The 27,263-nt window shown below is 47.9% G+C and overlaps 1 protein-coding gene across 4 annotated transcripts; it reads right to left on the bottom strand.

The window, feature by feature from the left end:
* Positions 1–916: 916 nt before the first annotated feature.
* On the bottom strand, positions 917–26,364 carry Nfe2l2 (NFE2 like bZIP transcription factor 2). Of its 4 annotated transcripts, XM_050119780.1 has the most exons (6): positions 26,223–26,278; positions 14,538–14,629; positions 4,329–4,595; positions 3,592–3,681; positions 2,894–3,079; positions 917–2,585 (listed from the first exon to the last, which is right to left on the bottom strand). In XM_050119780.1, exons 3-6 carry the CDS (start codon positions 4,590–4,592, stop codon positions 1,362–1,364), a joined length of 1,764 nt encoding a protein of 587 aa, XP_049975737.1. In that variant the 5' UTR covers positions 4,593–4,595; positions 14,538–14,629; positions 26,223–26,278; the 3' UTR covers positions 917–1,361. The 4 variants fall into 4 exon arrangements, with proteins under 4 accessions (XP_049975737.1, XP_049975728.1, XP_049975731.1 ...); XM_050119771.1 differs by lacking the exon at positions 14,538–14,629 and having other exon boundaries at positions 26,223–26,364; XM_050119774.1 differs by lacking the exon at positions 14,538–14,629 and having other exon boundaries at positions 2,894–3,058; positions 26,223–26,364.
* Positions 26,365–27,263: the final 899 nt, after the last annotated feature.

The following is a 27,263-nucleotide window of genomic DNA, read 5'->3' as shown; positions in this document are numbered from 1 at the left end:
TTCCAAAGACTGCCTGGCACTCTTGCCGAGCAGTTCTTCCCATCACCCACTCCTGTAGCTAGCTCAGCCTTGGCCTGCGGTCTGTGTTAGCATTCAATGCTCTGACAGTGGCTTGACCTACACCTTCAGATGTTACAAGCTCAGGGTTGCAATGGTTTTTACAAGTATTCATTTATTTATTTGGAGTTTTTGAGACACAGTCTCTCTCTCCAGAGCTCTGGCTCTCCTGGAACTCTCTATGTAGACCAAGCTGGCCATAAACTCAAAGAGATTGGCCAGTCTCTGGCCCAGAGTGCCAAGATTAAAGACAAGAGCCACTATGCCCATCTTTTTCTTTCTAAACTGGTTTCCTCAATCCTTTTTCTTTTCTTTTTTTTTTTTTTTTTTTTGTTTTTTTCGAGACAGGGTTTCTCTGTGGCTTTGGAGCCTGTCCTGGCACTAGCTCTGTAGACCAGGCTGGTCTCGAACTCACAGAGATCTGCCTGCCTCTGCCTCCCGAGTGCTGGGATTAAAGGCGTGCGCACCATCGCCCGGCATTTCCTCAATCCTTTTTCTTCTCAGAGTATGTTTCCTAGCCCCCTCTCAGAATGCCACTTACTTATATGCTACAGGCACACCACGGCTCTGCACAAACGTGTTCCTGGGTACCACAATACTAATAACCACATTTAGTATAAAAAGGTTTTATTTTTGTCTCCTTTGAGGCAAGCTCTCCCTATGCAGCCCTGGCTGACCTGAGTTCAGAGATCCTTCTGCCTTTATCTCCTGACTGCTGAGAATAAGAGACATGTACTATCATGCTGGTTATAAAATGCTTCTGAATTTTCAAAACCATGTAAAATAACCAAAATGTGGCAAGTGGATTATTCTCCTATGGAAAATACTGTTGTGGATAAACTCAAGCAATCCAGAGTAATTTAAGTCATGATATTCTTTTATTAGTGCTAGCTCCTTTAATTTTTGTCAGAGCTAAATATAAAAATGTCATTCTTTTTGTTCATACAGTATATAAAAAAGTATAGTGGTTTGGTTAGTTTTTCAATAATTTGCTTTTAGCCAGATGTCATATAAATCTATGAATGTAACAAATAGGAACAGTATAAATAAGTTTTGTAGTATATACACTTACACAGAAACTAGCCCAAATGGTGCCCAAAGAAATTAACTCCAGAGTTAAAATGAAACTGATTCAACATCGAGGCTTTAATGCTTTATAAAGTTTCCTATTATTTCTACACTAGCCGTGGCTAGATTTCTGCATAGTTACTTATAAAGTGTTTCTGCATTTCACATCACAGTAGGAAGTTCTAGCAGTACAAAACAAACACTAGCTCAGAACAAAAGGCTCCATCTGCCCGAACCTAGTTTTTCTTAGTATCTGGCTTCTTGCTTTTGGGAACCAGGAACACATTGCCGTCTCTGGTCTGCTGCAGGGAGTATTCACTAGGAGAGTAAGGGTTTCCAGCCTCATCACGTAACATGCTGAAGACTTCAAGATACAAGGTGCTGAGCTGCCTCTTCAGGAGATGGAGGTTTCTGTCGTTTTCTCCCTTTTCTCTGAGTAGCTTTTCTCGCTCATCTTTTAAGTGGCCTAGGTCTTGCTCCAGTTCTACTATGTTCTCCAGTTTCCTTTTTCTACAGTTCTGAGCGGCGACTTTATTCTTACCTCGCCTGCGTATATCTCGGATCAATGCAAGCTGAGCTTCATTGAACTGCTCCTTGGACATCATTTCATTGAAGTCATCAACAGGGAGGTTAATGATTTTTTCAACAGGGAATGGGATATGGAGAGCTTTTGCCCTAAGCTCATCTCTCGTGAGATGAGCCTCCAAGCGGCTTGGATGTTTGTCTTTTGTGAACGGGACTTTCTGATGACCAGGACTCACAGGCATTTCTTTTGCTGTTGTACTTTCACAATGCGGATCATGCACAGGAACACTGTGCCCTTGAGCTGGTGACAGAGGCTGCACCGGGTCCCCAGAAGAATGTGTTGGCTGTGCTTTGGGGGCATTCTGCTTGACACTTCCAGGGGCGCTGTCTAGCTCTTCCATCTCAGAGTCACTGAGCCCAGGCGGTGGGTCTCCGTAAATGGAAGACTCCACAGAGTGCTCTGGGGATGCTTGGCTGGGACTAGTGTTCAGGGAGATGCCAGAGTCCGAGTCATTGAATTCGGCTGTGCTCTCAGAATGCTTCTGGTTGAAAGCTTTACAGAGTGACAGGTCACAGCCATCAATAGGCCGGCTCAGAAGTTCAGAGAGTGACTGACTGACGGCAGCAGAGGAAGGCATGCTGCTACCGCCACCGGGCTCTGCCACGAAAGCAGAATAAAACTCATCACCAAAATCTGTGTTTAATGTGGGATTTGAATCTAAGGAGTTGAGCTGGCTGGCATCTTCTGTGGAGAGGATACTGCTGAAAGAATCTTCAAAACCGTGAAGGAAATGGGGACTGCAGCTGCCCACTTCTTTCTCCAGCGGGGAGATGGAGGGGTAGAAATGGTAATTGCTGTCAATTTCTGTCAGGTTGGCTTCTGGGCTGGGAACAGTGGAAGTCTCAACCAACAGCTTGTTTTCAGTATTAAGACACTAGAAAAGAAGATCATACTGTATGACTTGAGGCTAGGGATTGTTTAGATCAGTTCTCTAGGGATTGTTTAGATCAGTTCTCTAGGGATTGTTTAGACCAGTTCTCTACCACCATTCCCAAGGTGCTCTTTGCAATAATTCCAAGAATTCTCATTTTCAATAGATAGGCAAGGTTGTCAAAGCTCTAAATTAGCTTTCAACTTGGAAGCTATCCTGAGGAATTTAAACATAGCCCCAGTTTCTCCCTGTAAGCAGGTGACGTGTAAATAATGAATAACCAGGATGACAAGGCTGCAGAGCTCGCTCACCTGTAACTCGGGAATGGAAAGAAGCTCCTGCCAAACTTGCTCCATGTCCTGCTGCATGCTGTCTAGATTCATAGCTATCTCCAGGGAGCTGCCGAGTGACTGAGCCTGATCCAGACTGCTGAAGACTGGGCTTTCCACGTGGCTGGGGGTCTCCAGGGCGAGTGACTGAAATGTAGGTGAAAAAACCTAAGATTGACAAGGTGTTTACGTGAACGAGAGCAAAGGTACGCGGCAGCAGCGGGGTCTGCAGCTCTCCGATCATTGTTTCTATCAAACAAAACACTTCTTCCTTCCCAAATGACCCCACAGTTATAATTTACTTGGTTGTTACCCATGTATTTAAGGGTACACTTCAAAATGGACAAAAATAACCATTAGGACTTAATTTCTATCTACAATAGCTAGCAAAGTTAACGGAAGCACTGGCTAATAGTTGTTCTTTAATCTATATCCATTTCCATTGGAAAATTATTCAGATTTTTTTTTCTAGCTACACAAATAAAACTGACTTGGTTTAGTATTGTCCACAGGTCTTATTTCTAAACATTGTATAGATACCTGTATGGTTTCCCTGACAAAGAACTTCTTTGATCAAATTTTTCCTTCTAAAATTTTCTTCTAGTCTCATAATTGGGGGACACATTAAAGGGTCTACTACCAGATAAGAGAGTTTTGCTGTTAAGTAAATATTTTTATACCTCATGGTCATCTACAAATGGGAATGTCTCTGCCAAAAGCTGCATGCAGTCTTCAAAGTACAGGGCATCTTGTTTGGGAATGTGGGCCACCTGGATAAAAAAGGAAAGATACAAAAGAACTTACTAAAAGTTCTACTGCTGAGCCTAAGAGTCGTGACCGGCATCGAGTTGTTCATAAAACAATGATATTTATAAACTAATGATGCTTCAGAAATCAGCTTGTTGCACAAGTTCAAACCAAATCACTTGGGGTCAAATCTTAGTGCCCCTCCCCCACCAATAAACAGTGCTGGAGGCCTGAACACAGGGCCTTGTGCTGGGCAATAACCTCCCCCCGGATTTCCTGAGTGATCTGGGTAAATGATTTAAGCCTATTGGCGTTAGTTGTCTACTGGTATATAACACAGTACTTAACACAGTAAGTTAAATCAATTACTCATACAACTAGGGCCATGCCTGCCCTAACACTATGAGCCATGTCTCCCAACACTACTACTGCTGCTGCTGCTCCCAACAGGGTTCTCTGGAATTCACAATCTATGCTCCCTGGGATCTGTCTTCATCATCACAGGGATCCCTTAAGAGGAGCACAAGTACTGAGCTCATCCAGAGGCTAAGCTTGGGAGCCTGACCAGTCACAAAACACATGGCAGACAGCAGGCAACTCAAATCCAGGTGGTCCACTCAGAGCTCTCCTTAGATCCTGCCACACTCTTTCCCTCAGAATGAAAGTGTACCTGGGAATAGCTGGCGGGCCCACTGCTGTCTGTTGGGATGTGCTGGGCTGGCTGAATTGGAAGGAATTCTCCTGTCTCTTCATCCAGCTGTAGCTGAGCGAAAAAGGCCTTCTCCTGTTCCTTCTGGAGTTGCTCCTGTCTCTCCTTTTCGAGTTTTTTCTGTTTTTCCAGCTCATAGTCCTTCTGTCGCTGACTGAAGTCAAACACTTCTCGGCTTACCCCGAGATCTATGTCTTGCTTCCAAAGGATGTCAATCAAATCCATGTCCTGTGTTTAAGAAAGAAAAGGAAGGAGAAACCAAGGTCAAGATGGTCCACAAAGGGGGAGAATAGAAACTCACTCTGAATGAGAGGGCAGATGTAGCGATCCAGAAGAGCGCTATTAATGCCACTCACTGCAGTAACAGGATCTGTCTGCAGCCGGCCATTCTAGTCACAATTTGAATCATTAATGACTAAGTAACAATAAAGACAGACAGGTTATGCATATTTCACATTAGTGTGTTTTTTAAAATCTCATATCGATTGAGAATTGAAATTACAGCAAATACCCCAAGTCACTCACGTTTGAGACAGAGTTTGGCTTTAACTCGTTCAGCAAATACCCAGTTTACAGAGAAACAGATTTGCTATTGAGCTTTAGTCTCTAAGTCATGAACAAATTAGTAAAGCGAACCGGTACTACCTACAAAAGTACCAAGGTAGTATATGCTAAGTACACCACACCACTGACCCAGGCCCTCACACCTAAAACACTCTTCAAAACAAGCATCGCTCTGGAGAGACTGAAGACATCACATAAGACATGGGGAGATCTTACAGAGAGGCCATGCTTTCATTTTAATTAGCATTATTATTCTGAGATCATGTGTAGCCCAGGCAGTTCTCCACCTACAACGTGCTAGGATTAAGGTATGAGTCACTATGCTTGACACTGGAGCCATCACTCCAACCCCAAAACAGTTTTTCTCACATATAACTATACCTATAGTTTTTTAAAAAGTCTAAAAAGGTTTTTAGAAAGCTGCAGTCCGTTTCTATATCACCTATACTGAGAACATCCAAACGGGGCTGGAGAGATGGTGTATCAGTTAAGAGTACCAGCTACTCTTCCAGAAGACCTACGTTCAACTCCCAGCGTCTACACGTCTACACGTGGCTCACTAACTCCAGTCCAAGACTCTTCGAGCCTCTGTGGTCACTTGGATGCATGTGGTGTACTCGAGTGCAAGCCAGGGCTGATCCTGCTTAGCAGAAACAGAGTGGCCCATGTCAGAGAGCTGAACGCAGACATTCTGCCCAGAATGCAGCAACAGTAAGCGAGGCTCTTCTTGGGCCTGTGTTTTGCTGTTTTAGATTTCCAAACAAGTTTAAGAAGAAAAATGTCTGAAATTTGACTTTTTTTTTTCCCTCTTAAGACAGTGTTTCATAATGAGCCCAAGATGGTCTAGGGCAGTCTTCCTGCCCCAGCTTCCCAAAGTGTGTGCCATGATAGCCTGGCTTCAGATACTGGCTTCTGTAGGAAGCATTCAAAGTAGAACTGAAAGAAAGCGTTATGCAGAAGTTTGTTCGCCCACAGCCTGAGTGCTGCTCTCTGTAATGACCAAATAAGCACCGAGCATTTCCTGTAAGGAACCCTGTGACTGGCGCGTGACTTCCACCACAAAGACCCATTCCTGACCCACTGTTCTGCAGAGCTTGAACATCATCTAAGAGGAAATACGAGGGTGGCGCCCGCAACAAGCAAGAACAAGACAGCAGGGAAGGGAAGGGAAGTGCCCAAGGAGAACTAAAACTGCTCAGAGCCAGGGCTTTGAGGAGCAGCTGGGGCCTGACCCCACCTTGTCGGCCCCAGGAGGGAAGGCCACACAAACGGTCTGGGGAGGAAATCAAAAGCAGGGAAGGTATTTCCTTAGCCGGCCCACAGGTGAAGCAAGTCCAGGGGTGAAGGCTGCCCGCCACTTCCTGTTTCAGTTTTTGTTCTCATAGATCCCTGAGCGTGCTCCAAATTCTGCCACAGACTTGGCTTATACAAAAGACAGCGCGAAACAAAATGTTGGACAATTCGTGTTAAATCGCCATCTGGTCCAACAGAAAGTTATATTCAAATGTGTGCTAATCATTTGCCATCTGGGTAATCCGTCACAGGTTCATGGAATTCTTCAGTTGGACAACAAATTCATGCCATTTTGAAATAAACATCTCTGTACATGAATAGAGATTTTGAACACTGGAGCCATACTGTGTTTTGAGCCAATTTTAGTTCTTTGAACAAACATCATGTTTAGATGATTTTAAAAGAGAAAAAAATTGCTGGGCGGTGGTGGTGCACGCCTTTAATCCCAGCACTTGGGAGGCAGAGGCAGGTGGATCTCTGTGAGTTCGAGACCAGCCTGGTCTACAAGAGCTAGTTCCAGGACAGGCTCCAAAGCCACAGAGAAACCCTGTCTCGAAAAACAAAAACAAAAAAAACAAAAAAAACAAAAAAAGAGAAAAAATTAAGCAAAGATGATCTTCTCATTCTAAATTAAAGTTATTCACTAAACTGTGGGGGCTGGAGAGATGGCTCAGTGGTTAAGAGCACTGGCTGCTCTTCTAGAGGTCCTGAGTTCTATTCCCAGCCACCACATGATGGCTCACAACCACTTGTAATGAGATCTGGCGCCCTCATCTGGTGTGAAGGTGACCATACAGGCAAAACACTATATATAATAAACAAATCTTTTAAAAAAATTTAAATTACCCATTTCACTAAACTGTGACTTTGGTATATTATTGAAAAATTTTAAATCGTATCTTAAAATAAAGTTTGTGTTATTTTATGAGGGGGCATATGTGCCACAGAAAATGAACAGAAGTCAGAGGACAGCTTAGGAATGGCTTCTCTCTGTCATGTGGGTCCCCAGGATTGAACTAAGGTCGTCAGCCTTACGGCCAAGTGTCTTTACCCACTATGCCACGTCCCCAGCCCTACAAGAACAGTATCTTAATAAACTGCTAAAAATAATAAGTTGTCCCTATCATTTAGCCCAGAATGAAAACTGATCTGTGCTTCCAACTTTCAAGTAAAAGTTGCTATTCTTTCCTTGTTCCTGGGAGACAGGCTCTCACTATGAAGGCCCAGCTGACCTGACCACCCTCTTGACTCAATCTCACACACCCTGAAGTACACACATTCCCAGAGAGAACAGCCGTAGCTTGGCATTTGTTTCTCAACATCCTCTCCTCCATCCATCAGTTACTACAGAGGCCCCGGAGTGAGAAGCTGGCTATGTCGTCCTCTCACAGACCGCACTGCCATGTCCAGGGAATACATCATTCACCTGGATGGTAAATCTGGTTTAGCTTTGTTCCCTCCCGTAGACAATGCCCAAATGCTCTGGAATAAAATCAGACAGAAAACATGACTCATTTCTACAGTCTGAAAGACAACCAGATGAGAGTTATCAGAGACGATATAAATATTTACCCATTTTCTTCTCAAAGGCTCCTCCTGCCCCACATGGCATCGCATGGTAGACAAAACAATGCAATTGTTTTTCAACAAAACTTCCCAGCGGCGGCAGAAGAGACCAAGCGTTCACAGCAGTAGGCCCCACACCCGAGCATATTTGGTTCTAGTGGATTAATTTTCTAATTCTTAATTGTGAAATCATTAAAATATACAGAATAGTAGTATGGGGTCAAAGAGAGCCTTACTGCTATCTAAACCAAGCACAGATGTTGCTAAGTTTATGACAGCAACCACAACAACATTAGAAAGAACTTGGTGAAGCCCCTCATATGTACCTGGCAGACTCTCAACACTCAGCACTAACCCAAGTTTTCCTTCTATAGAAACCTTCTTCCCTCAATACTAGAGATTCTAACCACATAAAAATCCCCCAAGTCCCACCAAGAACGAATGACTCCACAAGGTTCCACAAAGCCTAGCTCCCGGATGTGCCGTTCCCTAGGCTGTGACCAACCTCCCCTGTTTAGGCTAGGAAGTGGTCTGCTTCCTCAGGCTGGCAGGTCACCGTGTGCAGACACTTTCTCAGGCTGCTTCCTGTTCTCAAACAAGCTTCTTAGCCGTGACTCACTCGGTCTAAGAAATACGATCCAGTCAGCTTACTGGAACTCTCGTCCATTACGCTGTCCACCGCCTGCAATGCATGATGCAAGACAAGGCAAAACTGGAAAGTGAAGGCAGCCAGAACACGGCTTTCTTCAGAGGCCCATTTGTAACATGGTCAAAATGAAACCACAGGGGACATTTAGTTCGTTTCCAAACAGTGGGTAACCCCACTTGCTGTGGGACCCACACAGCTCTGTCATACTGGGCTCTCATACAGTCGGGTTGTTCTGGAGCAGAGCAGGGTGTGGCAGGTAGTCTTCAGGGTGAGGGAAAGCACTCTATGAAGACTCTGCAGTTACTGTTAGAACGGCATGCACAGCTCATGGCCAAAAGAACCTTCAGGAGCTCCGGTTCCGTCTTCCTGGCCTACTTCACCTCACAGAGTAGTCCAGGCAGGCAGCCTGGGGCCTGCTATCTCCACCCCTGACCTCTCTGACAGTCAGCTCATGGAGCTGAGGCTTCAGAGAAACTTCTGGTGCTTCGGGCTTTCCTTTATCTTCTTTTTGGGTCCCCAAACTAAACTGTTTAGTTTAACTTTCAAGGTCACTTTCAGATCTAGCCACTTACCAAAGAGCTAAAAATAGCGACAATCAAGACAGCCCACCCAGGCTTGAGGGGCGGGTAAGAACTAAATGTACAGTCAGACAGAGACCCTGGAATCCTGAGACCCAGCTGTAGAGATGGCAGTTGGTGCTGAGGGATTTCAGATATTAATATAGTATACTGAATTGTATTTAGACTACAGCACTCAGAAAGCTGTTTATAACGACCTGCAGGCACCTTTAGGGTAGTTTCCAAAAGGTCTGCTAACTTTTTTTTTTCAATTATGAACTGTTTTGAGTGTAACTTGTTTTTTTTTTTTTTTTAGAAAGGGTTTTTCTCTGTGTAGTCCTGGCTATCCTGGAACTCACTCTGTAGACAGGCTGGCCTCAAACTCAGAGATCCTCCTACCTCTCTGCCTCCCGAGTGCTGGGAGTAAGGGTCTGTGCCACCACCACCCAGCAAGTCTGAACTGTTTTTTGACTCTGTAAGGAACACCTCACCAATTTGCATACCGTCTCTCTCCGAGGGCATGCGACCTCTGTGTCAGTCCAATTTTCCTTCACGTGCTATGAAGACAGCAAGAGCAAGCAGTGTTTCTTGAAGTGATAGGCGCTAGTGGCTAGAATTCTTGTCAAAACGTGGTCATGTTCATAAACGTGGTGCTGAAGACCAGCAAGCTTAGTGTCCAGTCCAAGTGTCGTATTCGTCGGTGTACCCGTTGGACACACACACAGGCCACAGCAGAGGGGCCGGGACACAGAGATAAAGGAGCAGTCTCTGACGAGCTCTGAGACACCACAGCAGCATGACAGAACCTCAGGCAGCACAGAAGAGTCACTAAAGTCACAGAGACACAGCGGAGGCAGTAACTGTCATCAAGCAGAGCAGGCCTGACCAGGAACATGACCAGGAACGCCAGGAACATAGACGTGGGGTAAGTCTGGGTTCCCAAGGCCCAGCTCAAGGGAGTCTCTGAAAGCAATGGGTGTCAGGCAGGCACGCGAGCAATCACGGTACTTTGGAGGCTGGAGCAAGGTCATGAGTTCAAGGTTAGCCTGAGCCAGTAAGAGAAAACAAGAAAGCTATCTAAGGCAGTAAGAACATACAAAAGTCATCACAGCTCCAAACTCGTGTTCTTGGGCTCCCTGCTTGACAGTGGCCATGTTTTCTCTCGTTCTCAACTGTGTGCATTCCCCAAACCCCCAAAAGAGGCTCCAATTCTCTAGCCCAGGGAAAATTCTCATCCCAAGACTTCCTCCTTTCCTATGGACTTTTCGGTACATGTGACTCAGATCACATGGGAACAACTGTTTATGCCACACGGTCACGGAATGCTACCATGGAAAGGGCTGCCAGAATCACCTAGATAGTTCCTCTCATTTGCAAAGTGGGCGAGATAACTTGATTAGGGGCAGCGGGCAAAGCATTTAAAACTACCCCATCTACGTCTCTAATTTTATTATCCCTTCCAAGCTGGCAGAGAAGAGATAGACCTCTAGTTCACCATCCCTTCTCAATGAGCTTCAGTTTGGGGCTTTTGTTTGTTTTCAAGAGAGGGTTGGTTTCTTTAGCTGTCCTGGAACTCACTCAGTAGCCCAAGCTGGCCTGGAACTCAGGGACACACCTATCTCTTTCTCTGGAGTTCTGGGATGAAAGGCGTGCGCCACCATAACCAGCACAGTTTCATGCTGTAAGAAAAACCTTTTCATGTTTTTTTTTGTGTGTGCATGCATGTGCTAAGTATGTGAGCAGAGGCCACAGGAGGGTGTCCTCCCTGATCACTCAAGTCTTACTACTCACGGGCAGGGTCCCTCCCTGAATCTGGAGTTCACATTTTTCTGGCCAGGCTAACAGCCAGAGAGCTCTGGTAATCTTCCCCAAGACACTGGGGTCACAGGGATACCGGAGACTGTGCCCATTTGTTATGTGAGTGCCGGACTCCTGACTCGGGTCCTCGCAGCTGTTGTACACCAATCACTCTTAACCACGAGCCGGCTCTCCAGCCCCTGGGCTCACTGTTTGCAGGAGTGTTTCCCCTATGAGGGAGGAGCCTGGACACTGTCATCTCCATTTCAGTGAGCACACTGAAGCTTTGGGGGAGAGCTATCTCTCTTAACTCACATCTCCAGCACCAACAGAACTAGGACTCCAACCGTGAACTCTGATTCCAAGGGTGAAGGGAGGGGACAGTGTATTCTCCACAGGCTCTGGCACCTTGGTAACTCAATAGTCACACCAACACAAGCAAAAAATGTAGGAGGGGCTGGAAAGATGGCTCAGCAGTTAGGTTAAGAGCACTGGTTACTCTTCCAGAGGACCGGGTTCAATTCCCAGCACCCACATGACAGCTCACAACTGTCTGTAACTCCTGGGGATCTGACACCTTCACACCAATGCACACAGACACTGCTAACACTGTTGCCAGGTGAACTAGCACACACCTGGCCATCCTGTACTCAAGGATGCAGAGGCCGAAAGGAGTATTGCTGTAAACCAGAGGCTGGCCGGGCTCTACAGCAAAAACCAGCCCAGACTAAACAGGACAACATCAAAACCAAAACATAAATAAAAAAAAAAAAAAAAGTAAAGGCCTGCTGTGCAGGACTGACGTGTGAAATCTTGTTTTCAGAAGGCCAGCGGGCATCTGACCAGGTAGGGTCTCCATGGAGACCTGCCTTCCCCACCAGTGTTCTGAACAGCAAGTGGTTCTTCCAAGGCTGCACCACTTCTTAACCCAGCAGGAGCCTTGCAGCCCTCAGTCCCAGCCACTGCCTCAACCACTAGAGCAACCTGACCTTGAACCGACTGCCTGAAACTAGTGCAGACCCAAAAAGGCCCCAATCGGGCAGTGCTGACCAAGTACTCAGACACAAAGTTGACTGCTAGGGCCACAGCTTCCCAGGACTGGGGAGCAGGCAACAGCCCTTGCCCTCCTTGAGGAGGACAGCTCTTGGGCACTGGCCCTGACATTCGTGTGCTTGAAGGCCACAGCCTCCATCTGCACCTTATGTAATTCCTGTGTCCTCTCTGTGTGAGGAGGAAAACACAGGGAAGAGGAAGCACTCAAGACAGCGCCCACACGGGCTGTGCCTGCAGCTCCAGCCGCCCTTCTCTGCACCTGGGCGTCTCCACCTGAGGGCTTGGGTCAGCTAGGCAGGCCCCTCTCCCCCCCCAATCAGAACAAAGTCCTTCCTCTTCCCCACCTCCTCAGAAAGCAAGCCAGACTCTAATCTGCCCTTGGGTTTGTTCAGCGGAGCTACAGATGCCTCTTCAAGCTGGCTTTGCAAACAATGTCATAAACCAGGCCTATCCAAGCACACAAAGTCAAACTCTTTGTCTTTTCCCTTAAAGACTAAAGCTGGTTAAAAATCACGACTTTGAGTCAGGCATGGTGGTGTTCCTGGTTTGAAGCCTTTAATCCCAGCTCTCAGGAGGCAGAGGCAGGCAGATTTCTGAGTTGGAGGCCAGCCTGGTCTGCAAAGCAAGTTCCAGAGTAACCAGGGATACTCAGAGAAACCATGTCTCAAAAAAAACAAAAACAAAACAAAACCCAAAAAAGTCTCTGGCTGGCTTTGTGACTTAAGTTAGAATAGGAAAACCAGGATGGAATTTTCCAAAGTAGATGAGCAAAGTTTATTGTGACCCTCATGCAAGTGCCCAAGAAAGACACACCATCCTTTCACTGGAGGGTGAGAGTGGGGGGTGGGGGATGGGGACAGAGCGGGGGGGGGGGGGCGGCATTCTTTACCACCTGCAGTCTGTGCTAGAGAACCATTTTCAGTTTGTAACAGGAAGACAGGAACCTCTCTGGGCACCTGCGTTGCCGAGTCACAGTGAAGAGGAACAGGTGGGTTCCAGGCCCTACCTGGTACTGGGCATCACTGATTTATAGAACCTTTCAGCCTTGGCTTCTGCACCTATCTAAGAGTGGGGTTGGGTGGGAAGATTCCTAAACGCATTCCTCTAAGTGTTTCTGATTTTATGATGTCCAAAATATAACTAAATTTTTTTGAAAATTAACTTTTAATGTGAAATATACATTAATTTTAAGTACCTACAGTATACACTAAAGCAACTCTAAAGGAAGTACCATGTGAGTAATATGTCATGGTATTGTGTGCAGCTTAGACACAATAACAAAACCAACACAGTAAATTCAATTTGAACGATGTATTTAATCCAATTTGTTCAAATATTTAACATGTAACAAAAATTACTGTGATATTAGAAGTGACAAATACATTCAAGCACATGACAATAAATCTTACCCAGAAGACAGCATGAAAGGGGGTCTTACCGAAACACCAAAGGCATGCCTACAAGCCCCAAGCCCCAGTCCTGAGCTACCGAGTACCGCAAAAGCACTAAGGCAATCTACAGAAAAGCAGTTCCTGCTCTTTATAGAGTATGCTGGCCTGGCACCTGGAAGGATGCACTCAGGCAGTACCCTGGCCAGCCCAGGGTCCTATGGCTGTTACATCCCTAGTAGTCTGAAAGATCCCTTTAAGAGACAAGCTCCGCCCATTCCCGCTCCAGTCCCACTGTTCTTCCGAATAGGCAAGCAGGTCTCTGGCAGGGAGGGGGTGCAAGCCTGTCCCCAGAGGCAGGTCTCTTCCCTTTCCCTTCCCCCATTTCTCAATGAACTCTACTGAAGCTCTGTATTTGGCTCTCACCAGCCATCAAGGTCCCTCTGGAGCAGAATCATAGCGGTAAATGTCAAGTTCATTAAAATGAAAACTCCAGCTTCTCAGTTTCACTCACCACACCTCAAGCGTGCAAAGTGGCTAGGGACTGCAGCGGCCTCCACTAGGGCCTTGCATTCCTTAGGAGTGCTCTGTCTAAGCAGATGCTTCGGGTGGCTAATGACTTCCTGAGGCTTCAAGTGTGGCCGGCAGTCCTTCCAAACACTCTAGGTATCTGTTAGCAATTATCTCAAAAGCCAGTGTGAATCGGAATCACAAAGAGGGCTCTCAATGACTAACGTGATAGAATCCCACTCTCTGTTCCAAATAAAGGCATAAATTAACCCTGAGCTTGGAAATTATATTTCAACTACTTTCAGATGTCTACGTTTGAAAATGCATCATGGTACTCACCACTGTTGCTGATTGCTACGAAGCAATTTGGGTCTCTTAAAAAGGATTATTAGGGGATGGAGAGATGGTTAATCTAATGGTTAAGGGCACCCGCTGCTCTTCCAGATAAGCCAGGAACGGCTCACCAGCAGCTGTAACTCCATTCTCAGGGAATCTGTGCTCTTTTCTTGACTCTGAAACCATGAGCATGTGGTGCAGACACACGCAGGTAAAACACTCATATGCAGAAAAATAAATGCAAAAAAGGAGTTTTAAAGTATCTTAGTTTCACTTTCTTAAAATGAATGTAGACATCCTTTCCTTAATGTCAAGCTTTAATTAAACCCACTATATAGTTGTGTGAGGCACTAGCCACACCGATCTTTGAAAATGGAAGGTTACAACTGTGGACAGTCTAAGTCCGGATAAAGCAGGCATTACATTGCAACAATAACAGCCACCACTGGTCACATACTTTCTACGTGCTCAAAACACTTGTTCCAAAACTTGTACCGCCTCGTCGGGATGCACAGCAAGCCACCAAGCGGGCAGTATGTCATCGTCATTCTGGAGTGAGGAAATGGAAGCACAAAGAGCTTTAGTACTTTTGCCAGCCACATCAGCCACAGTGAGCTCCAGAGCAGGCAGGGGATCTTGCGGAGTGAGCTCTCACCCGCTCTAGCACATAGGCTTCAATTCCCCAGTGCCCCTCCCTGGAGAGGCTGCTTGGACGGACAAGGACAGCACACTATAGCTTGGGAGAACTGAGCAGCTTTGCCATATTAGCCGTGTTGGTGACAGCGCCCACCCATCTACCCCCACAGGAGCTCTAACACAGCAGAAAGCCAAGATAATGCTAGTCCTCACAGAATGATCTTTTATATGAAAAAAAAGTATGTAAATCATCTTTAACATGTAAAGGAGAAGGCCAGGGTGTGGCAGCGACCCTATTAATAAGTCTATCCCCTGTAGCAAACGTCAGCGACCGAGAAAGAAAGTGGCTTCCTTTCAGGCTTCTGGGTCTTGCCACTGAGCGAAAAATAGAAGGTGAGGCCATAACTTGTTGATGGCAACGGAGTGGCAATGTAAACGCCTTGCAGCTGGGCCATCTCTCTCTCAGATCCCAGGAGATTTTCTTTTTCTCCACTGCTCTGCCGACTTTAAAGGCCAAAGTTATTTTGGAAGAGATATTACAAAACAATACTTTAAGCCTTTGGGTGGGGGTGAGAGGAGGACAAGGAGGTAGGTCGGCTCCATTTGCATCGGGATTCAGCCTTCCTCCAAAGGTGCAGCTGCTCTCCAGACTTCTCTATCCAGCTACACGGACAGGACAGACAGGACAGTGGGTTCCTGGGCCAGAACCCCTGAGTAAGAAACTGTGCAAGTGAAGAGACAGGCCTGGGAGGTCTCCTAGGCAATCCTTATTAACCCATTTAATGAGAAGGGATCCAGCAACAGGTTGGAGGGTCCCCAGGGAGCCTGGGCAGTGTGTGGCCTTTGCTGGGCTCAAAAGACTTCTTCAGGGGTTGGCTTTCATTCCCAGAAGACTGGTTTCCAACCAGGCTCCAAATAAAAAGGTCGAAGGAGGCAGGAAAAGAGGACATTTATGGCCAAGAATACAACAGAGCCAGGAAGCCTGGGCTCTGCTGCAGCTGCTGATGGGGGAGGGATTTGTTTTCCAAGGGGCCAATGGAACCCTCACACGGCTACACATCCCACAGCTCCCGAGACACAAGAAAATGGCGACAACAGCAGCTACCACCTGTTGATCACCGTGTGCCAGCGCCTACACTGAGTTATTTTACTGATACAACGTCACAGACACGCTCCACAGTGAAGCCCACAATGAGTCAGGCTCGCCTTTAATCTCTGCATTAAGGAGGCAGAGGCAGGCAGATCTGAGTTTGAGGCTAGCCTGGTCTACAGAGAGAGTTCTGGAACGGCCAGGGTTACACAGAAAAACCCTGTCTTGGGAAAAGAAAAAAAAATATCTTTTTTTGGGGAGAAGCAAGGGTAGGAGTTGAGACAAGGTCTCATGTAGCTGAGCCTGGATTCAAGCCTACTGTGTAGCTCAGCCTAGCCCTGAATTCTTGGTCTTCCACATGCTGGATACACAGGTATGTTCCACCATCTCTGGTTTTAAATGTTTTCAAACTGAAAAAGTACATTGTAGCTACAATTACAGATCCTTAGCACACGGCTGTCAAACGGACCAAGCCATTAGAAGGGCATTCATACCCACTGTACAGCACGGGCCTCTCACCATCTCCCATCTCCAGCCTGCCCATAAAAGCTTCCTTGACCACAGCCAATCCAGGCCCTCTGTCCTTTCTAAAACCTCCCAAGGCTGCCAGGGCTCTGTGATTCAGGTGCACTACAGCTGCACACGAGACCTGGAGCCCCATCCTCACCCCATGTTAACCTCAGCAGGCACAGGAGCCACTGGAGTCCAGTTCATGCTGCTGTTCCCCAGCTTTACTAAGGGGCCTCTAAACCCAAAACATGAAATCTACAGGCTAGAAAATCCAAACACCTGAGAAAATGCTACCACCTCTAGATACCCTAAGCACCCCAGGCAGAAGTGGCATTTTCTTCTGTGGTGGTGACACGGCCTCGTCATTTGTACTGAGCACCAAGCTCCTAGATGGCAGACAGTTAGAGACACTTCTTCCTTGTGTTTATTGAGCAACTACTGCCAAGCACAAGATTGTAGACCCCAGCAGAACAGACACCACTAATGAAATCACACTAATCACCCTATAAAACACACCCTGTAATTCAGCAGTACAAGAGCCAAAGGTCAGAGGAACTAGAAAGAGCAATTTCAGAAACTCTCATCCCTGAAGGGTAATTGCTGCACTATCTTGAGAGATTAAAGCAAACCTTCATTCTGTGAAGGTCTGGATGCAGACCTCATGAATATTTGCTCAATGAGTAACTATACATTATTGAGTCTCAGAAAAAAAAAACATTTTCATTGTAAGCTATGAGATCTAAAGTCACAGTTCAAATGACCAAATACATTTTTCATATCATCTGTGACCAAATGCCAGTTACAGAAAAATTAACTCCATTCCTACAGCAATACTTGAACATTTTCAGTACAAGAAGTATTGTATCTGAAGAGTATTGCTCTACACCCTTTCAGTACACACCTTTCAAGGTAAAACAATCATCTCTGGGAGGAGCAGGGTCGACTTCTAGAGATACAGCCTCAGGCCTTGTGCGTGCTAGGTACGCACTCTGCTCTTCCCAGACTAGATTTCCAGCCTTAAGACGAGTTTCTAAAGGAGGGTAACTGTGAAAGTATCCTGAAACGTCCACTAAAAGAATTCTGTAATCTGGAAGCTGGGCACCAGCTGCAGCCTTGGAATCTCGGCGTTCAGGAGGTAGAGGCTCAATGACGTGAGCTTAAGACCATCCTGGACTAGCAGCATTCAAGCCTGTCTGCCACCTCGAGTCTGTCCAAAAATCAAAAGCCAGACATTTGCAATCCAGGAAGCAGAGAAAATAATTAATCCACTAGGTGTGTTTCCTCGAGAGGGTCAGGAAGGGTGTGTATGCGCCCACAGACCACTGGGCTAGTCTCCCGGCATCACTGGGAATGTGGCCTCGCCATTAACTTGGCACGGCGGCCTACCCAGCCACTTACAGCTCTCCCACTCTCACCTCAGGACTAAGGCTTCTTCAGGTGAGACGAGCAGGAGGGAAAATAACGCGGCAGCGTTTCTACCTCTTTCTCCTTACACACGCAACAAGAACCAAGTTAACTCATCTTTTAGGATCAACGACCTCCTTGCAGCTACAGACTCCGGTGTCAATGGTCCAACAAGCACTGCCCCGGGTGGGAAAGGATCTGGGTCAGTCACTCTTCTTCAGTCAGGAAAATGTGCCTGGTCACTGCAGCCATCTTCGGTCTCCCCGCTTTGCCTCCATTCCTTGAGAATAAAAGGCACAGCAGCTCGCTCTCTGAGGAGGTGATGGGTTTCCCTACAAACAAGACAGCAAGTGTCCACCAAAGTTGTGCAGCCGGGAGTCTAAGAGGCAAGAGGCAGAGGATGGGGCCTTCTGGTAGCTGCTGTACCGTGGGTCTTTTCTCCATGGAGAAGCTGGGCACAGGAGCACACTGCCCCGTTGGCAGAACTCTCTAGCATTCTGTAAAGAGATCTTCGTTCTCTGGAGCTAACAAGAGAAAACACTTTCACCTCTAGAGACGGACAGAACGAAGGACTGAAGCAGTGACATCCAGGAGCCAGAAGGCAGGGACTGGGGACATGCGGATTCCCTGTTCTGCCACATGCACACAGTGTGGTCCTGGGAAGTAGCTTAACCACTCCGAATTGCTTCTGTCAACTGTAACGGATATCTACATAGATTTATTAACACTGTCATAGGACATGTGTCTGCGGACATGTGCGTGTGTGCATGGTGCGTGTGCAGGTCAAGAACAGCTTTGGGAAGGTTCTCCTCCACCTTTACGTGGGTTCTGGCGACTGAACTTATGACGTCAGGCTCACACAGCAAGCCCATACTTTCCCACTGAGCCATCTCGCCAGCTTCTATGTAGACTTTTGTTAAGAGCAAGGACCAGAACTAGGGTCTGGCAGTAGCAGCAACAAATACAAGTTTGCTCCCAATCCAGGAAACTGCCAGTGCGCAGTGCAGCTGGCCCTCGGACTGCAGAGTCAAGCAACCCTCAACTGAAAGTTCAGCTGCCTGCATGCGTGCTCTATTACCCCCTAACAATTTAACTTTACAAGGAGGATCTGAGCATCCGAGGGGTTCAGTGCCCACAGGTTCTGGAAGTACACGCCCTGAGACACTGAGGGGCACCAGCGACCGGCTATCTTCAAAGGGAGAGGGTAAGCTGCTAACAGAACTCCAAGAGTGTCTCCGCTCTCCATTATCTTTTGCAGGGCAGAGCCTACGACACCTTACAGCCACAGCCTTATCATGTGAACTTTGACCAACTGAAGCACAGAAGACAGGGACCGGAGTTGAGCTCGGGACTTCTGGCTGACTGGGAAAGCCAGTGTTCTACCTGGAGGAGCCATTTTGACCCACAGCTCTGGAGACAGAGGACTGTACTTGTCAAGGGCAATGAGGAGAGTGTTGAGGTGCCCAGTCCCCTCCCCCCACATTCCGGGAGTGGCCCGTGGATTAGTCAGAACCAATTGCTTCAAGCCAGGTAGAGATTTTCTAGTGACACAGGAGACAGCCCACAGACACCTACTCTTAGCCTGGGAACCACTAGGAACACGGGAGTGGTGGCAAGTGCGCCCCCCCCCCAGTAGCACAAAGTAAAGCAGACTTTAAGGGTGTCTTTTAATGTATATCTCACTGTTTCACTAAGAACTGCCAGCAGCAGAAACTTCAAAACTTGGCAGTTTTTTCTACTGCAGATAAAAAATGGTGCGTGTATTTTGGGTGCTTTACCAAGACTTTATTGGTTTAACAACAAAATCTCATGTCTCCAACATTCTCTATTCGCAGAAACAAGATTCCCTGGCTTGTCAGGCCAGGTGAGCTCATACCACCGCAGGGAGCTGAAGGTGGGCTACAGTATGAGATCCTGTCTCAAGAAAATCAACCAATTCGGGGCTCCAGTATGGCAGAACGAACCAACAGAGTCCCAATTCCCGGTCACCCGTAGGAAACAACAGCAGACTAATCCCATCGGGCGGACACAACTCTGCAAGGCTCTGCGGCGGCAGGCACCAACTGCAACCACTTGCCCTCCAACCTAATGTCCTGGGCTGGGCAGAGGTGAGGTTCTGCATCCATGTGCAACACTCCAGATTCCCAGAAAACATCAGAAAGAGCGTTAGATCTGACAAAGGAAATTCCAACTCGCCTTTTCAACGGCCAGTCGGTTAGCCATACAATACAGCCCCAACATTCATGTCCTACCTCTCAACAAATATGGGAGGTACTAACCCTCCCCAAGGAGAGTTTTCAAGTCTTTTAGGGACAAATATAAAAATACCATTTTCAAAATCTTAAAGCAATCGAGGTCGAACTTTCACCAGCTTCCTGACAGGTGACTAAATACACCCCAGCAAGCAGCTGTGGGAATGGTTGGGGTGGAGCCCAACCAGCTCTGCCTGGCAGCACTGAGCAGAAGCAGCGAGGGCAGAGGTGTGCATAGAGTGTATAGGCCAGCTGCAAAGGGCACACCCAGTATATCCCACCCCACCTCTCATGCACACACAAGCAAAGGCGGCCTCTAGTTCCAAATGTGCGGAGAGCCGGGCGGTGGTGGCGCACGCCTTTAATCCCAGCACTTGGGAGGCAGAGGCTGGCAGATCTCTGTGAGTTCGAGACCAGCCTGGTCTACAAGAGCTAGTTCCAGGACAGGCCCAAATGTGCGAATCAGGAAATGGCTCAGCAATATAAGTACTAATCACCGTGGTCAGGATTATACAGCTGCTAGAACAGTCAATCAGGCACAGTCGAAAAACGAGAGCTGTTAAAAGTTGGCCTGGGATTCCAGAGTTTTCTTTGGAGAAAGAAAACAAAGGCCAGGAATGAAGTGTGCAGGAATCCAACTCAACATCCACCCCAGCGTGAGCATTCCATTCTCCTCCTGTGTTTGGAGACAGGGTTCTCTGCAGACCAAGCCGTCCCCCAACGCCAGCAATCCTCCCTAGGAGGCTGGAATTGCAGGAATGACCACCACGCTCCTGGCTCTCACTGCCTTTTAAAAATTACGTGCCCGTCGGTGTGTGCGCATGTGATATATGCTAATATATGCAGGTGCGGGGGGAGGGGGTCGGAGCCTTAGGTCCCAGCTGGAGCCAGAGTTACAGGCAGTTGTAAGCCACCTGACATGGGTGCTGGACACTGAATTCAGATCCTCTTAGAGAGCAGCAAGTACTCTTTAATTCCTGAGCCATCTCTCTAGCCCCCTCACAGCCATTTAAATATGCCATTCCTCAACGATCTTATTATTGCAGGTTCTCCACACTCCTAAAAACCTCATGGAAAGTCCTACTGGTTCTTTCGGGACATCCTGTCGACAACAAGGGCATCACGCAAATCTTCACGGGGCATTAAAGAACTCAAGCCACATTTATTGTACTTCAAACATTCTCCAGGTAACTTGAGACGCGGGCTGCAGTCAAACACAAGAACTTTTCACTATGAAGGCAGCGCTCTAACCAGCTCTTCTAAAACCACTGCAAGCAAGGTACGCGCGCAGTGTGCACCAGGCACTGAGCTAGGTCCCTAAGGTACTAGCTCTCAATCTTCGCTGCAACTGGAACCCAGTGGGATGCCTTTACAGGGAGCACGAATGCCTACAGCCATCCCTAGAGACTTTGAATAAAGAAAACATCAATACCGGAGGTGAGTCTAACAAACAACAAAGTTTGGAAGTACAAAAAGGAGAAATAACTCAAATGTTTCACATTTGAAATATGCGATGCCCACACAATGGAATAGTATTCGGCAATAAAAAGGGATGGAGACACAGGATACATGGTCTAACAAGGTGAAGCTTCAAAACATCATGCCAAGCTAGTCATAGAATGTTTTATTTCTTTGAAATGTCTAGCATGGACAAATCTAGAAGGAAAAAAATAACTGAGTGGTTATCAGGGGTTTGGGGAACTGGAGGAAAATAAATAGGAAGTGGCTACTAGTGGGCCTGGGATTCCTTCTAGGAGTGGTAAAATTAACTACAGATGATTACATAACTGTAAACACCTGGACTACTGAATGGGCTTTAAATGGGCGAGCTGTGTGGTGGGCGGATCCTATTTCACTTGAACCGATCCTTCAGAAGACAGCTGTTCCTGGAGTGTGACGATGTGAGCATCAGCAGGTCATCCGAGAGGCCTGCGGAGGAAGGGCAGGTGCTCACACCTGCGCAGGCCCTGGCTCTGTCTCCACACTGCAGCGCTCTAGGTAAAAACGCTTACTCTGGCAAGAAGGACTTTCACGGCTGGGGAGGTGAGCTCAGGGGTAGAGTTTGTGCCTAGCATGTGCAAGGACCTGGGACTGATCCCCAACACCCCGACCACCCACTGTCAGGACAGAGAATTCTGATGCAAGGTTGTGACATCACTGTTCACATGTTAGAAAAATGACAGATTAGCATTGTATTGCTTCCCGCCCACGCATTTATCAAAATTAATTTTTACGTATAATTTATTTAACTTTATTTTATGTGTATTGGTGTGAAGGCATTAGATCCCCTGGAACTGAAGTAACACACAGTTGTGAACTGCCATGAGGGTGCCGGGAATTGAACTCAGGTCCTCTGGAAGAGCAGCCAAATCGCTGAGCCATCTCTCCACTCCTCAAAATTCTTAATATTATTATAGCAAGGCATATACCAAGAAGCCCAATTTAGGATTTTGTTTTTGTTTTTCTGAGGGACAAACTCTCATAAGAATGCAACTGTATTTTCCACAAACTTAAAAACACATCTTTGCTTTCCTGTCTATAACGTATACCATTGCCAACTGTCCAAGTCTTGGCTCGGAACCTTAAAGCCCTTTCTGCTAAATGCTGTTGGCACTTACAGCAATGAAATTTCAGTACCTTCTGGAGATCACATTATCAAAATAGAAACTTTTCGGCACATCACAGTAAGATGGTCCCTTCTACAGTCACGATGGAGTGAGGCAGGGTAACCACTAACCACCTCTAGAAGCCACCTCCACCCCAGGCTCAGGGTGACCCAGGAGTTCAAGTATCTAGACTCACACACACAAAATTCAGGTAAATCACAAAACCCTGAAGGTTCTGAAGCATATTCAACACAAACAAATCAGACAATAACTCCTAACAGGATTTAACAATAAAGGCAAAGAAATAAAGTAGCGAACCTCCAAATGTACTAGTTTCAAAGCTACAGGTACACCAGACAGACTTGAGCTCTTAGTACCAAGTTGCCAAGACAGGGGATTCGTGTTCAGTTTGACCTAACAGGTTTCTGCTGTTTTCAACTCCTTGCCCCCCATTCCCAAATCCAGTTTCCATCAAGCTAGTTTAACCCTGTTGGTCACATTGTACAACACACCCTAAGTAGTAAAGGTAACTGTGTCCACCACTCCAAAATAGAATCAGGAGAACGTATCAAAAACAAGGCAGAGGAAAAGATACAGGCAGCTAAAAGATTTAATTAAGAAAAAGGGAAAATGGCTATTGGAAAATGGGAAGCAGACTCTCAGACACTGCTTTAAAAATGATAATTACAGAAAAAAGCATCCTGCCTCTCCAAATGAAAGCTGCCCATTGCCTGCTCCCGTGCCTCCCTGGGCAGGACCACAGGCACCATTGCTGGGTTCCTCACTTGCTGTCATCACAAGGATGTCCTCCCTCTCACACGGTGGTTATTAGCCCCCTTGGTAAGAGGGGAAGGTGCAGACAATAGCCTTTATCATCCCAGCCTCTCCTCCCTGGGTTGGTTTGTTTTGAAATCTACCCACTTAAAAGGGAAGCTTTGTGGCCCTGCTTCAAGTTCCATTTGGTCCAGTTTGGAAGTGGAAATTCAGAGACCTAGGTAGGTAGGAGTCAGGCTAAGTTTGGATTGTATCTTCAACACAAAACAGTGGGAGGAGGCGTCCTGGCCTCTCTGTGTGCTCTCTCCTAACCCGAAAACTAAAGATAAAAAGTGTGCCCCGTGGGGTTACTGAGAAATTAGACATCCAAGAATTCCCATACTTCTTGGCTTACAAAGGAGTGTCCACTCACCTATTATCTACATCTAAGTTTCAAATTGTCCCTGCATCCTCAAGCCAACCCTAGTTCAAGGAAAAATTAAGAAGGATGGACTTATGGAAACCTTCTTTTAGATACGCTCAATCACGAAGAAGGAAATATCCAGATATAAGCACAGCTCCTCGGGCCCTTTCTCCTGCAGCTTTGCTGAGCATGAACTCATCCTAAATAAAACAAATATTCGGAATAAGCAAATATCTAGCTTTCAACTCCCCGAGAATCCTAAAAACCAGGGCTGTTCCCTCAGGGTTGTTTTTAAGGACCCAAGTTAATACAAATGGAATTTCAAAATGGCCCTAGTTACCTTTACAGCAGAAAGACTGATGTAGTCTTGCGTTTATCAACCTACATTCGGTTTCTGTAGTGTCTCAGAGATATTCCACGTATCTAAAACGGCAAGATGCTCTTGCTTAGCGTTCACTCCTGTCCACGTCCTCTTTGTGTTTGACTTTTAAAACTAATCTCATCTGTCTCATTCAATATCGACTTCATCTCTGGTCTTCAAAAGTATTTTCTCTTTCCCAGTAATGGACGATTTTTCCCCGGAGATGAAGAACCATTGCACGCAGTTAAAAACCATATCCTCTATGACTACACAACCACCTGCTCAGATCCGAAGGCAATTCAAATCCCTCTGGACTACCAAACAATGGTTTTTAAGATAAATTATAATTCTTAATTTTTTTTTCAGAGTCTTCAAACATTTAAACCGAGGTCTGGAAATAACAGGAAAGGTTGCTGTTGGCAAATGATGAGAACTCACATGGAAGAGAAAGTGCTGCGCCTGCCATTTCTGTACATGAGATGTGACACTGCGCACTACACAGAAAAGAGGAGAAAACTGTAAAGCGAAGATGGTTTGCGCCGTGAATCCTGTGGCCAGACAAGCATTTCTTCTGACTACTAATGAAGAACAGAAGATAGGAAAGTACAGTTTACTCGACCGTCCTAATGAAAACCAGGCAAGAACCCCCAATCATTTCTGGAGGAAAGTTCAAGGGAGGGAGTAGAATTAAAACACTGTCAGCAACCAAACGCTTACACCAGGGCCTTCAGGGTCAGTCAGCCCAAGATTTTACATTTAAGCTAACTTACTGTTTGCCAAGTTACACATTTCCTTCAGCTAAATGTTTTCTTTTTCTAAAAATCCAATTTCGACACGATTTTTGGCAACGTAAGCTTTTACTTCTTTAAAAGTGCCTGAAGTATGACCAGAAACTGGTTTTCACTTACATAACAATCTTTAAAACGTATCAACAAAGTGTTATGAAACGCAAGCGTCCCATCCTCTCTGTCTTCATAAAAGTATGCAACATGCTAAGAAATTAAGGTGGCAAAAATCTCAAACAGCAAGGGAAAACATGCTAAGACACAAGAGAGGGGTAATAGCTAAAAGCAAAACTTCGTCAACAGTATAAAAAGCAACAAATTCTAACCTACAACTCTTCCCCTTGACGGCAAGGAACAGTATATCCTGCCTTACACATTTTGGGATTGCAATTCTGTAAGCTCTATCCAAAGACAAAGCCGCCCAGGGGAAAATAACAATTGCGCAACAGATCAACAGCTCCAACTTGTCCCTTGGCCCCAGAGCGGCGAGGTTTGCACGCTATAAAGCAGGAAAGGGCCAATCGAGGGCCTCTATGACTGCCAATCGGCCGTTGTCACCCACCCGGAGGGCACCGCCACGCATGCATGAAGCGTGGAGCCCCGCGAGTCACGGCGCACACGACACGCAGCTCCCGTGCGGCCAACTCGGGACCTCTGAGCCCGCCCAGGTCCACACGTCCTCGCCTGACGTAAGGCCAACCCCGGATTCCCGGGTCGAGGAAAGCGCGCGGAGCCCTGCCCGCCGCCCGCCCGCCCGTCGGGGCGCTTGAGCACGAGGGCCACCCGGTGACTTTCTCTCTTCCGCCCCCGAAGGGCTGGCCTATTCTAGATCAAGCCGGACTGGCGAGACCCTACAGACGACCAGCTCTCGGGCCGAAAAAGCCACAGACGGCAAAGTGGGCTAGGCCACCGCGCTGGAGGTCGCGGACGGGGACGGGCTCCGGGGCGGTCGCCTGAGGAGACCTCAGCTCCCCCGAGCGCGGCCCCGTGACTAGGCACATTTTTACCGGCACCGACTCTGGGAAACCACGCAGGCCCGGAAAGGGCCGGGCGGCGCCGGCTAAGACAGCCAGGGTCCACCCCCTCCCGCCGCCTCTGAGCATCCGACCCAGCGAGGTGGTTGTCGCCCCCGGCCCCACGGCGCCCTTGGGGACCTCAGGCTCGGTCCCTACTCTTGTCGCTGTCCCTACATCCCCGTTGCCTTCCCGGCCCGGCCGTCGCAGTCCGGGTTCAGACTGTCCCTCCCTCCGGAGGATCCCTCCCCTCGAGCTCCTGCCCGCTCCCCAGGCACAGCCGAGAGGCCCGAGGGCCGGAGCAGCACCTGCTGGGACTGTAGTCCTGGCGGCGGCAACTCCAAGTCCATCATGCTGAGAGCGGACGCTGCACTGGGGATCCCCGACGACGAAGTTACACTGGCTGCCGAGGTGCGGCGGCGGCGGCAACTCCACAGAGTTACCGGGATCCAGCAGACAGCAGGCTCGCTAGAGTGTCCGGCCGGCCTCTGTCCGCTCCGCCCCCCGCCCCCTTGGGGCGGAACAAGGATCTGGGGAAGGGACAAGCGCTTAAGGGCGGAGTGAGGGTTCGGGTAAGAGGCAAGGGTTAGAGGCGGGACAAGGGCATGGAGGGGAGGAGAGCCTGGGGGCGGGACAAGGGCCCGGGGGTGGGGCAAGAGCCTGGGGGCGGGGGCAAGAGCCTGAAGTCTCGCAAGGGTCCGGGGCTGAGGCCCAGGGGCGGGGCAAGGGCCCGGGGGCGGGGCAAGAGCCTGGGGGCGGGGGCAAGAGGGTCTCGGGCAAGGACCCGGGGGCGGGACAAAGGGAAAGGGACCAGGCGGGGGCCAGAGGGAGGAGCAGGAGCCTGGGGGCGGAATAATGACCCTCTGGGCTTCCGGCCAGAGCTCTTGCGTTCCCTGCGGCACCGCCGCTGTAGACCCTGTTGTAGCGGTCCGGGCGTGGCCGAGTCTGGAGGGCTGAGGTCCCACGGGGGCGGAGTGCGGGCGAGAGGCCCACGGCTGCCCGGGTCCTCCCTAGGACAGCTCTCCCTTGCTGGAGATTAGCAGCTGTTTGCTGAAGGTCGCTCGGGTTGTGGCGCTTTGAAGCAGTTTAACAGTTGGAGCAAACACACCGGGAGCCTCGGCCCGGGCGCTGCTATCGGAGCTGCACCTCCCTGATTCGGATCCGCAGAACCTTGCCCGCTTTATCTCGCCCTACCGTCTGACTGTGGCGCCAGCCTGGGGGTGGGGGCTCTGGGCTGGGATCGGGACTGTGCAGGCAGCCAACTGCTCTCTGGCCCCTGTTGTCGTTCATGCCTGAGCCGGACAGCTCTGCTCTGGGGAGACGCGTCCACACCGCAAACTCGTGTTCAC

This window comes from Alexandromys fortis, unplaced genomic scaffold, assembly GCF_014885135.2.
Source record: "Alexandromys fortis isolate MF-2015 unplaced genomic scaffold, M_Fortis_MF-2015_v1.1 scaffold_8_1_9099942, whole genome shotgun sequence".
NCBI lineage: Eukaryota > Metazoa > Chordata > Mammalia > Rodentia > Cricetidae > Alexandromys > Alexandromys fortis.
Note: the sequence above shows the minus strand (reverse complement) of the source record. Positions and strands in the feature narration are given on the sequence as shown.

Coding starts and splice junctions, on each gene's coding strand:
- Nfe2l2 (XM_050119771.1), bottom strand. CDS start 26,267: ATGATGGACTTGGAGTTGCCGCCGCCAGGACTACAGTCCCAGCAG. Junction 3,682..4,328: donor GGCCCGCCAGCTATTCCCAG/GTACACTTTCAT, acceptor TTTTTTATCCAG/GTGGCCCACATTCCCAAACA. Junction 2,586..2,893: donor TTTCCATTCCCGAGTTACAG/GTGAGCGAGCTC, acceptor CTTCTTTTCTAG/TGTCTTAATACTGAAAACAA.